Source organism: Podarcis filfolensis, assembly GCF_964270895.1.
Source record: "Podarcis filfolensis genome assembly, chromosome: 9".
Lineage (NCBI taxonomy): Eukaryota > Metazoa > Chordata > Lepidosauria > Squamata > Lacertidae > Podarcis > Podarcis filfolensis.
The window spans coordinates 24973396-24992630 of record NC_139610.1 but is presented as its reverse complement, the minus strand read 5'-3'; the positions used below and the strand labels follow the sequence as shown (position 1 = coordinate 24992630).

The following is a 19235-nucleotide window of genomic DNA, read 5'->3' as shown; positions in this document are numbered from 1 at the left end:
TCGTTCTGGAGGTCTGTACTTAACCTGAAACTGTTCTTAACCCTGAAGCACCACTTTAGCTAATGGGGCCTCCCGCTGCCGCCGCACCGCCAGAGCACGATTTCTGTTCTCAACCTGAAGCAAAGTTCTTAACCTGAAGCACTATTTCTGGGATAGCGGAGTCTGTAACCTGAAGCGTATGTAACCTGAAGCGTATGTAACCCGAGGTACCACTGTAGTGGGTTGACTAGGGAACAAAAGAAAACAATGGGTGCCCAATTTTCACTCTCATGAAAGGGCAAAATATGCACCCTGCAAAGGCTCCCTGTGTCCTTAGTGATCCCATCTGTTGCCCTCATGATACGCATTGTGCTACCACTTAACGTTTCTCGAACAACTGGATCAAAATAAATACATAATTTCAATTACACTCCCCACCCCCCAAAAAACCCCTCTTAATTTCATCAGTGTGCAAGAGGAACACTGTTCCTTGCTGGGCCAGCATCATACAAGTTTCCCCTTCAGCTTCAAACTGAGTTTTTAGAGGCAGAACTTGGAAATGCCTTCCTTCCAGCATAAAAGGGGGAATCCAAAGAACTCTTGGCAGGCAGAAAGAAGCTGCTAGCAGAATGTTGCAAAGGTCTGTGCAAAAACCCATTCCAAATTTCAGTAAGTTCTACAGCAGCTCTTGTGCTTACACGAGAAGATGAACATCTTTGGGTTTAGTTTCCCTTTCCCAACACATCTCCTTCCACGAGAAAAAGCACTCTCTGCAAAACATCAAGGCAAAGCCAGCAAAATATCACATGCTTCAAGCTGCCAACCCTTTCGCATGGCTAAAAGCTGACAAAAGGGTCCTTCGCTGAGCCCACAAAGGCTAAAAATGCAGCCGCAGCCATGTCTGTTTTCAGACTAAACATTCAATTCCCAGTCATGCTATAATTTATTTCCTTTAAAGCTGTCATGCAGATTGACATAGTGGTCTGAAAACATTAACCCTGATGCTTTGCAATAAGTGATTTCTCTTTTTTTACCCTTAGCAGTCATGATCTATTGCTACTTATTCAGAATCTGTTTCATGCACAGAAAAAACCACAAGGTGCAAACCTCCCCCCCCCCCCCGGTCTCAAAAACGTTATATTTAGAGAAGGTGTAAAATAGCTTTCAATTTCATAAACCTTAAGATACCACCCACTGTTAGGAGGAAAAGTCATTTGCAGTATGCTGTTCACTGGAGAAGAACACCATGGTCTGTGGTTTCCTAGAGCATTTGACTTCGGGCCTTTGCTGGTGCAATGCCCAATAAACTGTGTTCATATTGTAACCCATCTCCAAGCTTAGTGAAGTCAAAAAGCCTGATTTTAACTAGAAGCCTTATTAATCCTCCTGAAGTACTGCCAAGAGCAAGGACTTAAAGCCAGATTGAAGAGGATGAAGGACAGCAATAGATGCTTAACACAATTTGAAGTTTCTCACTTCCTTATGCATCTATATTAATGTGCTTGTCACTCCTTCTATTTTGTGGAAATGTATGTCCTCACTTCACACTGCTTCACACTCTCTCTCTCTCTGTCCCCTGTTCCAGGCTGTTTTATTAAACTTCTTTAAGGGACGCTCCTTACAAGAGACACTTTACACTTATGGGTTCCCAAGTACAAAATGTGCATAGACTCTACCAGATGCAGAGGGCACACACATTTTTGAAACGAGGTAGGCTGTGGTTTTTCACATTAAAGAACTCAAAGAAAATGGGGGTGGGGTGCCTGGTCCTTTCTGCTTTTTTGACTAAGTATATTGTGAAAGGTGCATTTGAAAACATACATGCAGATTTATAATCCCTAACACAATGCACATTGTACTCAGATTACTTAAACCACAGTTGAAAACATCTCATGAGTAATGGCCTTTTATTAAGGCTGTGGTAGTTTTGTAGGACAAGCATTATTACAAGAAAACTTTGTGCTCCAGGATTGATTGATTGATTGATCAGTGCTAAAAATGTCATGTTCTTAAAACTGAGTATCCCAAAGAAGACTGTGGATCTTTTCCTCCAGACTTTACTGATGAATGAAGTGGCAAAAAAGAGAAACTCCATCAATGCTGAAGGTGTTTGAATAGATGGGGTATTTTATTTTGGAACATGCATCGAGTTAATTATCTCTTTGGGGACCAATTAATAGGGAGTAAACTTCAAGGAACTGAATATGGCCTCTTTCCTAAGGATACAAGTCTGGCCAAGTATGTTAAATTCAGTTCAGCTTTTGTTGATGCTCAATTGCAGAGGTCCCCAAGCTTTCAGCTGACAATCAACAATAAGTGATTCCTTATGTTCCTCTCCATTTTGCAAGCAAACCAGACTGCAGAAAGCAGAATAACTCTGTGGAATACCATAATAAAAAATACAATACTTGGGGTTCATATAACACTTTCTGGTGTTCAAAGATTTTCTCACACGCTATCTGGTTATAATTCTAACAACCCTGGATGGTTGGTTAGTGTTATGCTCCCCATTCCCAATTCCCAGATGTGGGGCTAAGGCTGAAAGAGTGTGGCTTGTCTACATCTATGTACCGAGTCCCCAGCTAATATGAGATTCAAAGTAGAGACTTACTGATGATGATTCATAGATCTGCCTCTTATGGAGCTATCCTATGCTGCAGTTATGCCAGGGACAGAGATACTTTGCTTTTGCACCAGTACTGAATAAGTGTTTTCAGAAGGGGAAAACATGGTAGGAAGAAAAGCATAAAAATGCCACACACAAACTCCTTGGCAACACTAGCCAATCCTTAGCTGGATTGACTAAACTTGTTGGCTGGAATTCTTTTCCTCCTCTTTAAGTGGTAACAACACAATCCTAACCACACCTAGGCATTAGTCAGTCTTACTGAATTCAGTGGGGCTTTACTCCAGGTAAGTAGGGCTAGGATTGCATTCCAAGTCATTTAAAGTGTAAACACATCCAAGGATTTTCGCTTTGTGTAATCAGCTGCTACATAGTGTATCAGTTCATTATTTGTTTCTTTTCTTTTCTTACATTTATATCCTGTCTCTGTTCTGTTACAGAACCCAAGGCAGTCTACATGTTGTTCCCAAGTTAGTCACCCATCCAGAAACTCGCATCCAGAAAAATCACACCCATTTAAGTTTCAGCAAGATGGTGGGCTCATGTGCCTTCAGACCATATACCCTGGGACTCGATTAGCTGTGTCAACTTTGTCTGGAGTTCCTCACATTCACTTCTACATCTCTGTTTACTTCAGTTGTCAAGGACAATTTCACCTCCTCGTTATTCTCTTACTTTCCAACGGAGCCAGCCTGCTCTTTGACCCTGTCATGACGTTTTGTACATATGATTCCCCCCACCTGCATTGTGAAATCATACAGTCCACAAGAGAGTCACATCCAATGGCACTTTGGATTGCATGCTTCAGCTCTAAATCCTTAGAAAGCTTCGGCACTGACATGCAACCTAAGAGGCAGAATCTTCTGCATACAGAAGATGCCAGTGCAGTAATGCTGGCCCCCTTACTGTAATACCCTGGTATTTTTAGAATGCTGGCAAGGAATGTCACGTGATGAACAAGAGCATTGCAAAGTACACTCATACCTCGGTTTAAGAACTTAATCCATTCCGGAAGTCCATTCTTAAACCAAAACAGTTCTTAAACTGAGGCGCACTTTCCCTAATGAGGCCTCCCACTGCTGGTGCCCTTCCACCGTTTGGCTTCTGTTCTTAGACCGAGGTAAAGTTCTCAAATCGGGACACTACTTCCAGTTTTGTGGAGTCTGTAAACCAAATTGTTCTTAAACCGGACTGTTCTTAAACCGAGGAACCACTGTAGTTAGGAGAAGTAGTGAAGAGAGTTCATTAAGGTGAAAAAGAGAGACTTTTCATTTATTTATAGATATAGTAAATAAATACTATCACACAGTTACATAGAAATGAGTGTCCCAATTGCATGGAAGCTTGGGCATGAGCCATTCTTCAAGATGACCATGCAAACATGCAGGTATTGGGAGGCAGAGCCTGACCCCAGAGACCAGGATTGTACCCCAGCCCAGGAATCACACGATGACTCCATCATACAAGTAACAAAGAAAGGTAGTACATGGATTTGTTGTTGCTATTAACAAGTTACTGCATACGGGTTACTGATTAATAAAATAGTGTCTATTATTTTTTCTATAATTCTTCACAAGTTTTTTGACAACAAATGTCTTTGGCTTTTACACATCTGAAACACAACTTCTACCTGATCCTTTTTGGTAGGTCTTGAAACCACTCTATGTAATACTGGAGCATGGCACGACCTTAAAGATGGAAACACTTGACAGCCATCAGTATAATAACAAAAAATAATAATATTTGCATTTTGACATGGGGACAAAAAACAACATAAAAATGAGCACGAGACCAAGAAAGTAGATATTACTTACAAATATTGGATTAAAATTACCGTATTTTTCGCCCTATAGGACGCACTTTTTCCCCTCCAAAAATGAAGGGGAAATGTGTGTGCGTCCTATGGGGCGAATGCAGACTTTCGCTGATGCCTGTAGAGCGAGAGGGGTCGGTGCGCACCGACCCCTCTCGCTCTCCAGGCTTCAGGAAGCTATCCGCAAGCCTTGGGAGCCCGCGGGAGTTCCCGCCGGGCTCCCTAGGCTTGTGGATAGCAGCCTGCACCCCGAAGCCTGGGGCGTGCTGAGCAGCGCGCCCCGGGCTTCGGACAGATATCCGCAAGCCCGGAGAGCCCGCGGGAGTTCCCACCGGGCTCCCAAGGCTTGCGGATACCAGCCTGTTCTGGGTGCTGGGGTCGGGGGAAGCTCATGCTTCCCCCGCCCCAGCCCCGCACCTGGGGGGGGAATAATTTTTTTTCTTTATTCCCCCCCCCCAAAAAAAACTAGGTGCGCCCTATGGGCCGGTGTGCCCTATAGGGCGAAAAATACGGTAAAGTATTTGTAAAATTACATCACTGAATACAGAATGTATAGGGAACACTTTATCAATACACTTTCCCTTTAATTATTCTTAGATTAGCTTTATTTAAAAATATATATCCACAGCTAGACATGTAAAAATCCTCAGATATGAATTTGAGTTTGAGTATTTCGATTTTCTATCTTAAAAACAAACAAACACTGAGATTAGGATCCTGCTGTATCTTCAGTCTCAAAATTTTGTTGGAAGATATGCCAAGAAAAAGACCATTGTCAGCAAACTCCCTTGTTACAGGAAAAAGTAAGGTCAGCCAAGCATTCTGTGTCCATGTGCCAGCCATAATTTAATATGCAAAGATAACATACTACCAGCATATTTGGCTTGTAAATGTCTCCACACAGGTTTTATTTAACAGTATTTTGGTTCTAATTTTTCGTGGTTTATAAGGGTAAGTGAAAATTGATTTAGCTAGGGACACAAACCTAATATGTATTACAGATCTGTCAGTACATACATTTAATCTAATGACAGTATGCCTATTTTTGTTTCAGTTTTTTGTTCACATCAAGATTATACACTTTAGACAAGCAGTGCTTTATTGCAGCTGGAAGCGGCATCAGAGATATCTGAACTAAGGCCAACGAATCACATCCAGCTGAACGACGTTCCCTCGTCCTCCAAGGACATGCCACTAAAGATGGTAATTTTCCCTTATTCCTACAGAAACCCTACCTCCATCCTGTGTGTAATGCCTAAATAGGTTGTAATCCAAAGACCACTTCGGTTTCATCAGTCAATATCCATGCTTTTCTTCAGCAGTAAACTATGGTTATTTTCCCACCACTGTAAATTAACTGGCATTGTTAAATCCAGCACAGGATTTATTATTTGTACTTATGAGATGCCAAATAAATGGAACCTCTGGCCCTGAAGCCTAATAAGGTCTTCAAGGCAGTTTCCTCAAGACCACAACCCAGACCCTCCATGTGTCACTATTTTCCAGTGACATTCCTGGATTTACAGAAGCCATCCCAGTTTCTGACTTGATCCTGGAATGTCCCGCTTTTCCTCAGGACATGTCTATTTTCATTGGAGAAATGTTGGAGGGTATGGAGTTATCCAACCCATCTGAAGGCAGCCCTGTATAGGAAAGTTTTATTAAAATTTTTTTAGTGTTTTATTATTTTTTTATATATGTTGGAAGCTGCCCAGAGGGGCTGAGGCAACCCAGTTAGATGGGTGAGGTATATAAAAAAGTAAAATAAGAATAGGATGTCCCTATTTTCATCAGAGAAATGTTGGAGGGTATGACATCCACCTGCCCCACATCTGACAACATATGTGACATAAGGAGTGGAACGGGTAGATTTGGCCCACACACAGTCAGGAGCCTTAAAGTGCACTCCTGATTCTTCAGAAGCATGGTAGATTTGATGTCACCAGCAATCAGCTGAATGGCAATGTGAACAAGGCCACTGGTGCTGGGATTGACTGCACTGCAGCAAATTAGGGCCTAGAAAGCCCACTGAATCCAGGTGTGCTATTAATTTCCCTTCCTTTCCCAAGTTTCAGGGAACCAGGCAGAGGGCCTTCTTGGTAGTGGCACCCGCCCTGTGGAATGCCCTCCCATCAGATGTCAAAGAGAACAACAACTACCAGACTTTTAGAAGACATCTGAAGGGAGCCCTGTTTAGGGAAGCTTTTAGTGTTTGATGCATTACTGTATTTTAATATTTTGTTGGAAGCTGCCCAGAGTGGCTGCGGAGGCCCAGCCAGATGGGTGGGTAATAATAATACCTTATCGTTATTGTTAATTATTATTATACCTGTAAAGCGTGGCCGACTGGGAGCAGGGAAACCCAGGATTCAGGCCACTGGCCAGATGAAGTCCCCCCCACCCCCACCCCCTTTAAAATTAAAAAATAGGAACACAACAGGGAGAATATACTACATAAAAATCCACAATAAAACCAAATACAAAACCAGCACAATAAAACACCATACTCAGCACAGAACCAGAAATAGCCATCCAATACATATGCTAAAACCACCAACCTGATCACAGGGACTTAAATCAAAATCTTAAAGGGCCTGGAAGAATGAAGAAGTCTTAGCCTGTATGAGCACCAGTCAAGCTTTGAAAAAAAAATCAATAGGCAGAGGAGGTCACCATTATAAAGGCCCTCACTCTCATGGACACCCTCTGCACTTCAGACTAGGCTTATGGAGAAAGGTGTGTTTATGGCATCAACCTTCACAGATTCCCATTCATTTTTTTAAAAAAGCATTTACAAACCACTTCATATTTTAAAAATAACTACGCAATATACCAGCTTCTGCAGTTCTGCAAAAGTGTAAGACAGAAGCTGCAGCACATAGTACTGGGTGCAGAATTCAGCTTCTTGAGCAATTCGTTTCTGATTTAAAGACAAAGGCAGTTCCTAGCCCTTACGGCTGCAAATAGAGATGTAACAAAAGGAGAAAGAAAGTAACACAGAACAGCTGCCTCATTGGCAACCACATCTTCCTTGCACCGTCTTATTTCACCTTCACAGAAACCGCAGAAATTATGAGATGCTGGAAAAGACGAGCACCACCAAATAAGCTACACTATTTTATAATGATCATATTTGAAGCTGCATATCTCCCATTAGGACTGGTGTGGTCCAACATTAAAAGTTTTGTGAAAGGTGTGTGTGTGTGTGTGTGTGTGTGTGTGTGTGTGTGTGTGTGTAAGTAAAAGATGCATAAGTTCCAATTCAAGCATTACAAAGATATGGGGGAACAGGAGGCAAAAGGAATTTGTGCTTCCCATTTCTCTCATTTCATAACATCCAGAGGTGATCATATTGCTGTGTTCTTTCATATCTTGGATATCCTTTCATGTTTGCAGACAAAGTTCAGGCATACCTTACACCCCTAACAAATCTGCCATTTCCTTTGATGGTGCCCCCCACTTTTTAAAAAAAAAATGCCAGATAGTTACAAACTACTTAAGGGATTTACAGTAGCCTTATCCCAACCTCTTTCACAAAGCATGCTGCGCTGGTATATTGTTTCTGTAGGCTAGGTCTGCCTTGTGCTCTTTAATGAGATGCTTTCGTCTTTCAGGTCGCATTCTGCATAGTTTACTAGGGAAGAACTGAGAGGGCTTTCTTCCATTAATGGAGGGTTAGAGTAACAGAAGAGAGCACTTTGTTTCTGTTATCCTCCTGGTGTTTCAGCTTTCATCATTCAACATGCCAATAAAGGGAGATAATAAAGGGATTCAGGCTCAGGCTAGATTTACTGCCCACTGTTAAAACTGCCAAGCAAGGAAAGCCATTTCTGAAGCCACAGAAGGACATTTGTAGCAAAGTGTCTTTTGCTGCCAAATAATATGCTAATAGCAAAGCTTTAAACAAAAGCATCATGAACCATCACTTTCAGAAGCATTCTAAGATATGCATCTGATCACCAACGAGGCTGCAAAGGAAGTGAGGATTGGGGAAAGAAGAAGCGGTACTTCTCCTGAAGGAACAACACTCCTTTGTTTCAGGAAGCTAGACGCAGAATAGAACTTTCTTTCGGAACCCAGTATCTTCAAGTGTGTTAAAATGCAAAGAAGAAGAAGAAGAAGAAGAAGAAGAAGAAGAAGAAGAAGAAGAAGAAGAAACCCAACGAAAAAATAAGAGGCCTGTTTTTCAACAAGCCTGACTTCCTTTTGGACACTAGCAAGAATGTTACACTATAAAAACCTTTTTAAAAAATACAGCTACATTTTGCTACTTGACTTGTCTAAACCAGTGCAAAGAATATATACATTTTGAATTGATGGATATTGCATTGAAATAATAAATGTTTAACTACTTGGTGTTTTTTTATTATTCCTTTATTGCTGTTTTTTTGTTTGTTATTTAATTGATTTATATTTATATGCTCTTTTCCACGACGGCTGTCTTTATTTATTTAGCAGTAAATAAACCTTGCCTACCAACTGAGGTGGCTTAACATATATCCAAAACACAAGAAAGCAGACATTAGCAGAATATTTACTAGAATAGGGTAAAGGTGTATATAATTCTGCCCTCCAGTTCTCTGATGTTCCAGTAAGTGCTCTTCTGCATAAACACTCTACGTACTGTTGATGTATATGTTTTGCATACTGTTTTCTTTTTATATTATTATTATTATAAGCAACTTTGAGTTCTTTTTTTAAAAATAGGCAGGGTGTTAATATGTCTGCCATCTAAGATGCACTGAGAGTAAACTCAAAGGAAATCAATGGACTTTCAATCATCAACCCTGGGTGACATAGTTGGGTATAACCCATAAGAAATGAACAACAAACATTAATCTAATTTCATATCCAACTAAGCATCCTCTATGTACATCATAGAGATATCTTGGTATCTGAGGAGTGTTCAATAACAGCAAAATGTCAGTTTTTATGGGCAGGGGACCAAGAGAGAGACTCTGCATTTAGACGGGGCCAAGGGGTCTCTATGCACTCAAAAAGACACACACTCTCTCAGGGGAGGTCAAGCTGACCAGTGCTATGGAAGCCAAATACAATGGTGGGCTCAAACGCAGTACAATGGTACCTTGGTTCTCGAACGGCTTAGTTGTTGAACAAATCGGCTCCTGAACGCCGTAAACCCGGAAGCTCCTGCAGCCAATCGGCCTCGGTTTTCGAACAGTTTCAGGACTCCCAGAACAGATTAAGTTCAAGAACCAAGGTACCACTGTAGTTTTGTTTTTTTTCAATAGGAGTATATGGCACACATTCACCCAGACAAGAAAAGGATTCGCTCAGGAATACTGAGCAAGTGAGTTCTCCAATGTACATCCACAACCACTGGCATCCCAATTTCTTGGGATAACTGTTTCTGCACTTCCTCCTTAATGGTGGTGCTGGGGAGAACTTGGCTGGCTGCCTTGTTATAAAGGTGCATTATATCCTGTCAAACATTACTTATTTGCTTATTTAAGGTGCTTTACAGCATCTTTCTGCCAAGACAGCTTAAAATTTAATACCAACACAAGCAAATTACAAACTTTTTTTTTATGTCACCGGTGGCCTCTTCAGGAGAAGATGGTTTCCTGACCATGGCATCTTCTTTTCTCTTTGGTTTGTTAATATTTCAGGAAGTATTCATAAATAAGGCCTATGATGATTGACAGCCATGGTGCTACTGTGCTATATTCAACCCCAAGTTGTGAAAACGAGAAAGAAGTACCGTATTTTTCGCCCTATAGGACACACTGGCCCATAGGACGCACCTCGGTTTTTTTTGGGGGGGGGGATGAATTAAAAAAAATTATCCCCCCCCAGCCGCGGGGCGGGGGAAGCCCGAGCTTCCCACGACCCCAGCCCCCAGAACAGGCTGCTATCCGCAAGCCTTGCGAGCCCGGCGGCAACTCCCCCCAGGCGAGCAAGGCTTGCGGACACCTGCGCGAAGCACGAGGCGTTCTCCGGAGGGCGCCCCATGCTCCAGGCTGCAAGCTGCCGCCCGCAAGCCTTGCGAGCCCGCGGGAACTCCCTCCGGGCTTGCAAGGCTTGCGGATGTCTTCCTGAAGCCTGGAGAGCGAGAGGGGTCGGTGCGCACCGACGCCTCTCGCTCTCCAGGCTTCAGCGAAAGCCTGCATTCGCCCCATAGGACGCACACACATTTCCCCTTCATTTTTGGAGGGGAAACGTGCGTCCTATAGGGCGACAAATACGGTATGTCTCTTCTTAGATGCCAGCTTAGTATATATTTCTTTGCCTGGAATAGAATGTGAAGAATTCTGGACCTTCTCACTGTATTTTTTATCCACATAAACTAAAACAACAAAAAATGATTATTTAAAAATATTAGAATTAAGTGAACTGTGCATATTTAAACCACATATACCCACCCAGTAACAAAAAGTGTTTTGTTCAGATGTGGTCTGGCCTGAGGGCAATTTTAACAAGAGTTTTCCTAAAACTGGTATAATATTTAGGTCTTTAAAGTGGAAAAAATAGCCTTTTTACTCAGCCTTGGCACTTGCATATGACTCCTTCTATAATGATAAATCAGGACCCTGATTTTCCAGCAGCTTCTGAGGTTAATTTGCAAACGCTTAATGTCCATCTTCCTCTTCTCCCAGGCCTTCGACTAATTAAACAATCTATGGCCTTTTAAACTGTCTGGGTGGTAGTGTTTTGGTTTGTTACTATATGTATTTTTGTGTTTTGGTATTGTCAACTGCCCTGAATTCCTCAAATGAAAGGCAGTAGAGAAATGTTGTTGTTGTTGTTATTGTTGTTGTTGTTGTTGTTGTTGTTAATGCTACATTTTGGATTTAGATGCTGAAGCAAGTTTAAAATATCTACATGCTAAAAAGAAGCTTGAAAACATCATTGGCTTGCAATTGTCCTTTGTCCTTTCTGAATGCGTGAAGAGGTTTTTTCCAGCAACCGATAGCTGAGGGGGGAAAGTTAAAGGGCACTTTCAGATCACACCAAACAAGCCCGCATTTGCTATCTTGAAGGAGCACTGAGCTAATATGGGTAACTTACATGCCCTTGCCCTTTGGCAACTCAACTCCTTAGTCACCCTAAATTTTTCCAGTCTTCTGGGGATAAGGAATTACTGAATGGCTCAAGGGACAAATGCTTTCAGATAACAAAGTTAACACAAAGTTAACTGCTCATAATGAAGTTTTGGCCTAACCATTGTGGACCCTGGTTGTGCAGCCTCAGACAGCAAATTTTGCATATGGAAAGGGGAAAGATCAAATTTATTTTAAGCAGCTGTAAAAAGGTAAAGGGACCCCTGACCATTAGGTCCAGTCGTGATCGACTCTGGGGTTGCAGCGCTCATCTCGCTTTATTGGCCGAGGGAGCCGGCGTACAGCTTCCGGGTCATGTGGCCAGCATGACTAAGCCGCTTCTGGTGAACCAGAGCAGTGCACGGAAACACTGTTTACCTTCCCGCCGGAGCAGTACCTATTTATCTACTTGCACTTTGACGTGCTTTCAAACTGTTCGGCTGGCAGGAGCAGGGACCGAGTAACGGGAGCTCACCCCATTGTGGGGATTCGAACCGCCGACCTTCTGATCGGCAAATCCTAGGCTCTGTGGTTTAGCCCACAGTGCCACCCGCAGCTGTACCTACCCCTAAATTACAGCACGTGATTACTACATTTTATTTGAAATAATTATGCCTTAATGTAGGCTTCCACTTGCCTGTGTCTACTCTTCTGCATTATACGTACAGTATAGTTGTACATTGGTTACTCGAATGGAATCTGTTCTGGAAGTCCATTCGTCTTCTGAAAACGTTTTAAAACCAAGCATGGCTTCTGATTGGCTGCAGGAGCTTCCTGCACTCAATCAGAAGCTGCAGAAGCCGCTTCGGACGTTCGGGTTCCAAAGAAGGTACGACTGTATCTTAAAGCAATCACTCAGTATTTCCTTATTGAACATATATATGTGTATACACACAAAGGCTCATATTTTTAGACAGTAATGAAATCATCAATACCAGATGAGCTTATGATTCGGAAAATAGGTAACAGGCACACACAAACTTGAAATAGTTACACCTGTGTTTCAGTTATTCAGCTTTCCCATTCAGTGGTAAATAAACAAAAAAAACACACAACGGTACTTATAGACCACTTTAACAAAAGAACTTGTCAGGAAATAGTCCCAAGCTGATTTTCTGTATCATGAAGGCAGAGATGTTCATGCACTGCTCTTGCATGGGATACAGGGACAGGATGCATACATGATCTGCTTCCTGTTTTTTCACAACACTAGATTTGAAATACAGTGGTACCTCGGGTTACATACGCTTTAGGTTACATACGCTTCAGGTTACAGACTCCGCTAACCCAGAAATAGTACCTCGGGTTAAGAACTTTGCTTCAGGATGAGAACAGATATCGTGCAGTGGCGGTGCGGCGGCAGCAGGAGGCCCCATTAGCTAAAGTGGTGCTTCAGGTTAAGAACAGTTTCAGGTTAAGAAGGGACCTCCAGAACGAATTAAGTTCTTAACCCGAGGTACCACTGTAGAGCCTTTGCTTTTCTTCCACCTAGGAGCTCTGTTGAGACTATACTATGTCCCAAAGAAGGGGGAAAACAAATCTCGAACACAACATTGTTGGGGGGGGGGACAGGAAGCATAGGGCACTTGCCTATCCATCTGCCACCACAGCAAGATGGTGCCCAAGTATCCATTTCAGCCTTGTGAAAATAAGCTTACAAAAATAATTAGGCTGCAGAGAAAAATACAATTACTAGCATGCTAAGAGGGAAGTAGCTTGTGTTTCTATGCTGGATGTGGAGGAGGACACGGGTGCCGGGGGGCAGTAGCCCTGGGCGTACGATTTTTAGAGGGCTCCCATGCAGGGATTCCTGTCCTGTCCTGCCTGCCGCTGGGGGTTTCTGGGCCCTGGACCTTGCCACTGCATCCCTAGCCCCCTCGCTGAATGGCCCCCTGGCCAGCGTTGGGCAGTTTCACCTGCCAAGGGCCGCGTCAGCCAGCCTCCTCCCTGCACAGGTGGTGCAATGCAGTCCCACTTGGCTCTGGTAGTGAGAGCCAGGCTGGCCTGGCACGCAGGCTCTCTGAACCCTCTGCACCCCGGGGGTGTCAGCAGCAAGGGCTGGGCTGGGCTGGTGTGGTGGGTTCTGTTCCCCCTCCATGCCCCGCCTCTGCCCGGCATGTGTGTGCAGCAAATGCTGCAACACCACTGGAGGAGGAGAAGGGTGCTTCTAGACTCTTAGAAGGCAAGATAAGATAAATGACCTTCCACCTGGGGCAATCCACCCCTGCTTTGTCAGGCTATTCACTTGCTGGCATCGAATTCCTAGTTGCTTAAGGTGTATACAATGTTGCCCATATGGTATACAAGGTTGCCCCATGATACTGAAGGCAAAGAAAGCAATACAGTGGTACCTCGGGTTACATACGCTTCAGGTTACAGACTCCACTAACCCAGAAATAGTACCTCGGGTTAAGAACTTTGCTTCAGGATGAGAACAGAAATCGTGCTCCGGCGGCACGGCGGCAGCAGGAGGCCCCATTAGCTAAAGTGGTGCTTCAGGTTAAGAACAGTTTCAGGTTAAGTATGGACCTCCAGAACGAATTAAGTACTTAACCCGAGGTACCAGTGTACAGAATGAGATGAGAGCTGTGCCACAGCCATAAGTGGAAACTGAGAAAACTACATTTTTTTTGGGCACAGGAACAAGGCTCTGAATAACCCCTTCCATCCCCAGGCTCATACTTCAAAGCATTAAAGGCAAGAGGTGACATTGTATATTTTTATGAGTGTATTATCAGCCTGTAAGTCAGGCTACAACTGCGTAACATTTTGAATCCATTTCAAAACACTGATTGATAACCCACCAAGCTCCAAAGAAACTGATTGCTAAAACACATGGCTCGTCACCAAACCGCAGTTAACAACCTCAGATTTATTTAAAGACAAATGATTTCAGAATGATCAGCGTCTGAGAAATAGCTACACTGATTAAATGGCTGGACGCAGATTAAGAGTACGCACAGGCCCGCTCCAAGGCTTACTTACCCATGCTCATCTTGATTGGCAAATTTTCTCTGCTTGCAGCTTCCACTAGGTGTCTCCTGACTTCCATCACAGCTTCTTTCTGCTTGAAATTCATCAAGGACTCCCACAGAGATTTAGCAGCTGGATCACTATATATAAAAAAGAAGAAAAGCACCCAGGTTTACACCAAACATCTGCTAAGAATCAAGCAAACGGACTGGAACTTTGTGATTTCTACAACGTGGATAGCCTATTTACTTTCAAGTACGGAAACAAAGCTCAACTTTTTCCAGAAAGAGTTGCTCTCTCTCTCTTCAGACTAAGAATACATGGGCTGATTTGGTAACTTGTTATATTAACCAGAGGTTATCCATTTAATTGATTCTGTTACCACAAAATTATTACAAGAATAGTTCAGCAGTGGCTTGCGCAAACAACCAAAGCTACTGAGAATATGAATGACGACAAAAACAGCAACAGTTTCAGTATAACAGGCTTTCTTCTGAAATGCACTTTGGTGACTATACTTTTTGAAACGAAAAGCTGTTTGCCAGGTTCAGAAGTAACGGTGGGCTTGCAGAATATTAAGTAAACGTTCATATGGCCATTGATGGAAAGTGGATCTGGGTAAGCTGGGAGGTGTTGCATTAAATCTCACCTCATTCATAAAGCTCACTGAAGTACAACAAGTGAAGGAGGGACAAGCAGTGGTTTTAGACAAAGTTTCAGTACAGCAATAAAGGAGTTGGGATAGGTCATATGCCAAGGCCACTGCTGCTGTGCAACATGTCTTCTCATTTGCTCCCCTGCCTGCCCCTGACTTCATGCAAATCCAGGCCTGTGTTGAGGCACTACAAATCCTCCAATGGGGGCTGCATGAGGACATACATTTTTTGTTATATATGAAGGCATAACTTCATGCAGGGTCAATCTTGAATGGCATACAAAAGTGCTCTATATCTCAAATATGTCAATATTAATTGTGATCACATGGAACTATAACTTTTAAAAGAAAAAGAAAGAAAACTCAATACCCATGAGAAAGCTCCTTGGCAGAGACAAACGTTTATTGTCAAGTCATGCTAATATAGATTTTAAAAGTCCTGGAGGGCAATGATTTCCTTCCCCGGCTTTTGTTTTTTTACAAGCCAATTTCTTCCCAAAGTTGTAGGTTTGCTTTGCAAGGCTACTGGGAATTGTTTAAAAATATGTTGAGAATAGCAGACTCTGTTTAAAAGCAAAGTAGAAAATATGGCAAACTGGCACATTTGAAGACTTGCAATATCAAAAGTGGATGTTTTGTAGACTTATTACTGCTTGCAAAAGATGGGGGAAAGGAGATACACGCTGTTTCTACACACTTATTTCTATACACAGATTCAGCTGTCTAGCCAAGTGATATGATAGCACCAGGAATAGTATCTAAACAAATGGCTATGGACAAAAATAAAATTTGTAGCTAAAGAGAGTATTTAATTGAGACTCCCGCCTTCCCACCACAATGCTTTCTAGTGGACCTGGCAATTCTTAGCTTTCAGATTTGGACCTGGCAATTCTAACACGTCTTCATAGCATGAGGGCTGTCTACCAATATGCCCTGTAAAGCAGGCAACCTCTGAAGCCAACAGCAGCCACACATTCCATGCAGGATACTGCTGCTAGTCTCCGAATACAAGCGAGCTAGAGTCCACATTACCATTCATCAGATTTCTCAACATGATCAAAGTGATGAGGTTCTACACAAATACTGCTTCTCCACATTCTTCAAATCTCAGCTCTAGGGTCTGTTCTGAAGGCCCTAACGCAGACATGGAAAATGTGAATAAATAAATATTTGCCTGAGCTTATTCAGAGTGCATAAATGATACCTTGACCAAGAAAAACTGGCATTCACACGACTGGGACCAGGGCTTTTATGAGTTTTGGAGACGATTGAAAGAGAAAGAACGCATGGCCTTATATTCATTCATTTGATGTTTTAATGTAAACTGTTTTGAAATCCCCCCCTTTAAAATATAAAGGAGCATAGCAATGAAATAAATAATAACAATAAGCTTCATGTGGAGATGGCGCCTTGACATTCCATTGTAGCGACTGTAACCCAGGGTTGAGGTGCCATTTGGCGATTAGCTTATATATGCCAGTTTCTAACAATGGTGAGAGTATGCAGAGCCACCAAAACAGACGGATAGTACATGCAGTTTTGACAACCTGGATTCAGCCTCCAATGCCCTGAAACAGGATACAGAGTTACCATAATGACTATTTGTCAAGCAAGCACCTTTGAAAGACTCACGACTTTTGCTACAGGGCACCAGCACTCTTTGCTCGATCAGATTGCCTGTAATTCTGACAGCCGAGAAAGCTTGGCTTCTTAATAGGCTTTCCTCCATCTCTTCGGTTCCAAGTAAATATGATAGGACAACTCACAAAGCATTCAAAGATCATGTTTCAGAGTGATCTCCAAAATCCCCAGGCAGGCTCCTGAGAAAGGGACTCCTCCTAAAGTCACATCCTGAGTAAACAATGCTGAATAGTTCAAGATTTTAAGGATTTTGTTTTATTTTATTGCAGACAGAGATGCCGTCTCAGTTTACAGCTTGGTCTGAGTTTGAAATCATGTCCACTGCCAACATGACTTCTGTCTGAAATGAAACATTAAGCATGCATATATCCTGGTTTCGAACAAATGCCAGTTGGAGTTTGCTGGGAGCTAACAGGAAACGCTAATCTCAAGATAAAGTACAGCTCTGTTTTAATGCAGAAGAGGAAGTAGTGAACTGTGGTCCAATGAAATGTAAAGTAGGCAGTGGTTCTGGAGAGAGAGAGATACGGGGCCCTGTTTAGAAACTCTATCAATGTTGTCACAGAATCATAGGATGTGGATCTGGAAGGTGTCATGAGGGTCATCTAGTCCAACCCCCTGCAATGCGGGAATCTTTCACCCAGTGTGGGACTTGAACCCACAACTCTGGGATTAAAAGTCTCATGCTCTATTGACTATCCTTTAAAACCAATTTAGATTGTTAACTGTGTGTAGTGGGACAAAACTGGTGTTTCAAGCCTAACTGAAGCCAGAGAGATACATTGTGTTAGGGTCAGTTTTATAGTGTGTCAAAAAAAAACCTGTTACTATCTAATTTATGATGTTACAGTTATAATAGCTGGAGGACATAGATTTTTACTGTGGTACCTCTGGTAACGAACTTAATTTGTTCCGGAGGTCTGTTCTTAACCTGAAACAGTTCTTAACCTGAGGTACTACTTTAGCTAATGGGGCCTCCCGCTGCCGCCACGCCACCACTGCGCGATTTCTGTTCTCATCCTAAGGTAAATTTCTTAACCCGAGTACTACTTCCGGGTTAGCAGAGTCTGTAACCCGAAGTGTTTGTAACCCAAGGTGTTTGGAACCCAAGGTACCACTGTATATGCTTCAGTTTATTCACAAAGTGATGGGTCCTTTACTGGGCATTCCATTCAAACATAGTGAGTCATAATTATAGGCCAACCAAAATTCAGAATTTCACTGAGAGCCTGGTAATTGGTTGGAGAGTTCCAACCGGAGAGAGCGGAAAGTTAGGCTCAGCGCTGCTTAAGAGCCTGAGAAGAGAACCTTTGAGAAATGAAAGAGGAGACTCTGAAGAGACAAGGCAAAGAATGTGGTGTGGAAAGCAGCAGCAGCAGCAGCAGCAGCCAAGACTGAAGTGGCTGAAGTCCAGAGAGAGGCTAGGACCTGAGAAATCCCTTTGGCAGAAGGCAGCTGATGATGAAGGAGGCAACACCTTAAATATGAAGTCACGGAAAGCAGAAACTAAGAAGGTCTTCAAGGGGAGAGGAAGACCATAGCAGCAGCCCTTGGGAAAAGTTGAAGGCAGTGTGTCAGCCGCAGCATTCAAAAGTTACCAGGTATCAGGCAAATTTTGTGTCTATTGGCCACTTGCGACCAAGTCAAGAAGGCGTCTGGTGTCTCCACCATCTGGAGGTCAATGCCTGGAGATCCTTGGATCTTGACTGTTTTCACACACTAGCAATACATCCTGTAGAACTCTATCCTACAGAATAGAATTCTACTCTATTCTATATTTTATCTGCACAATCAGAATGAATTTCAAGAACCAAAAAGTCAGATTGGAAAGTATGATTTTTCAAGCCACCTGGCCCCAAAATAGCAACTAGGCATTCTGTTTTGGCAACTGTAATTAAAGGAGCCATTTGACGCCTAGCCAAATCTGAGTTTCTAATACTGGTCAGCTGGTACTTTTCAGATGTGCTCAGGAATTCGCAACACTCAAATGTGGCAGGAGGCATGCACCAAAGTCCCCCCAATGCCCGCTCACACATTGCTTCCCCCCTGAACTTCCCAGTGTTGTGTGGGGTTGGTTTGTGGCGGCTTCTATTCATGCCTGCTCAAGTGGTTGGAGACCTTGTTTGATAAGTGTCTCCAATCTCAGGGACAGTTCCACCACATTCAAGAGAGCATGAGTCGGTGCCCCTGCAGAACCACTGCATTCAGTATGGGGATGGTTTGGCACTGATCATGCACACCCCTGCCCTTGGCCATAGATACAGAGATCATGCATTGAGGGAAATGCCTTAGCATGCCTATAATTTATTGTGCATATGTGACAGGAATACCTGCAGTCAATAAAGGTAGGATAAATAAATGATAACAGGCCTTCCTTTCAGGTTGAATGTGTGGGAACACAGGGTACTGACATTGGCTGAGGGCTACTAACTTGTATAGACTTTTGCGGTTATGGCCTATGCTGGTATCCAGTTTGAGAAATGTACT

General features: G+C 42.8%; 1 protein-coding gene across 1 annotated transcript in view; it reads right to left on the bottom strand.

The window, feature by feature from the left end:
• Nucleotides 1-19235, bottom strand: part of SCFD2 (sec1 family domain containing 2) — a 155953-nt gene that overhangs the window by 121958 nt on the left and 14760 nt on the right. Inside the window, exon 3 of the mRNA XM_083630377.1 lies at nt 14465-14592. Coding sequence (XP_083486503.1) covers nt 14465-14592 — 128 coding nt within the window. The remainder of the gene's footprint in view (nt 1-14464; nt 14593-19235) is intronic.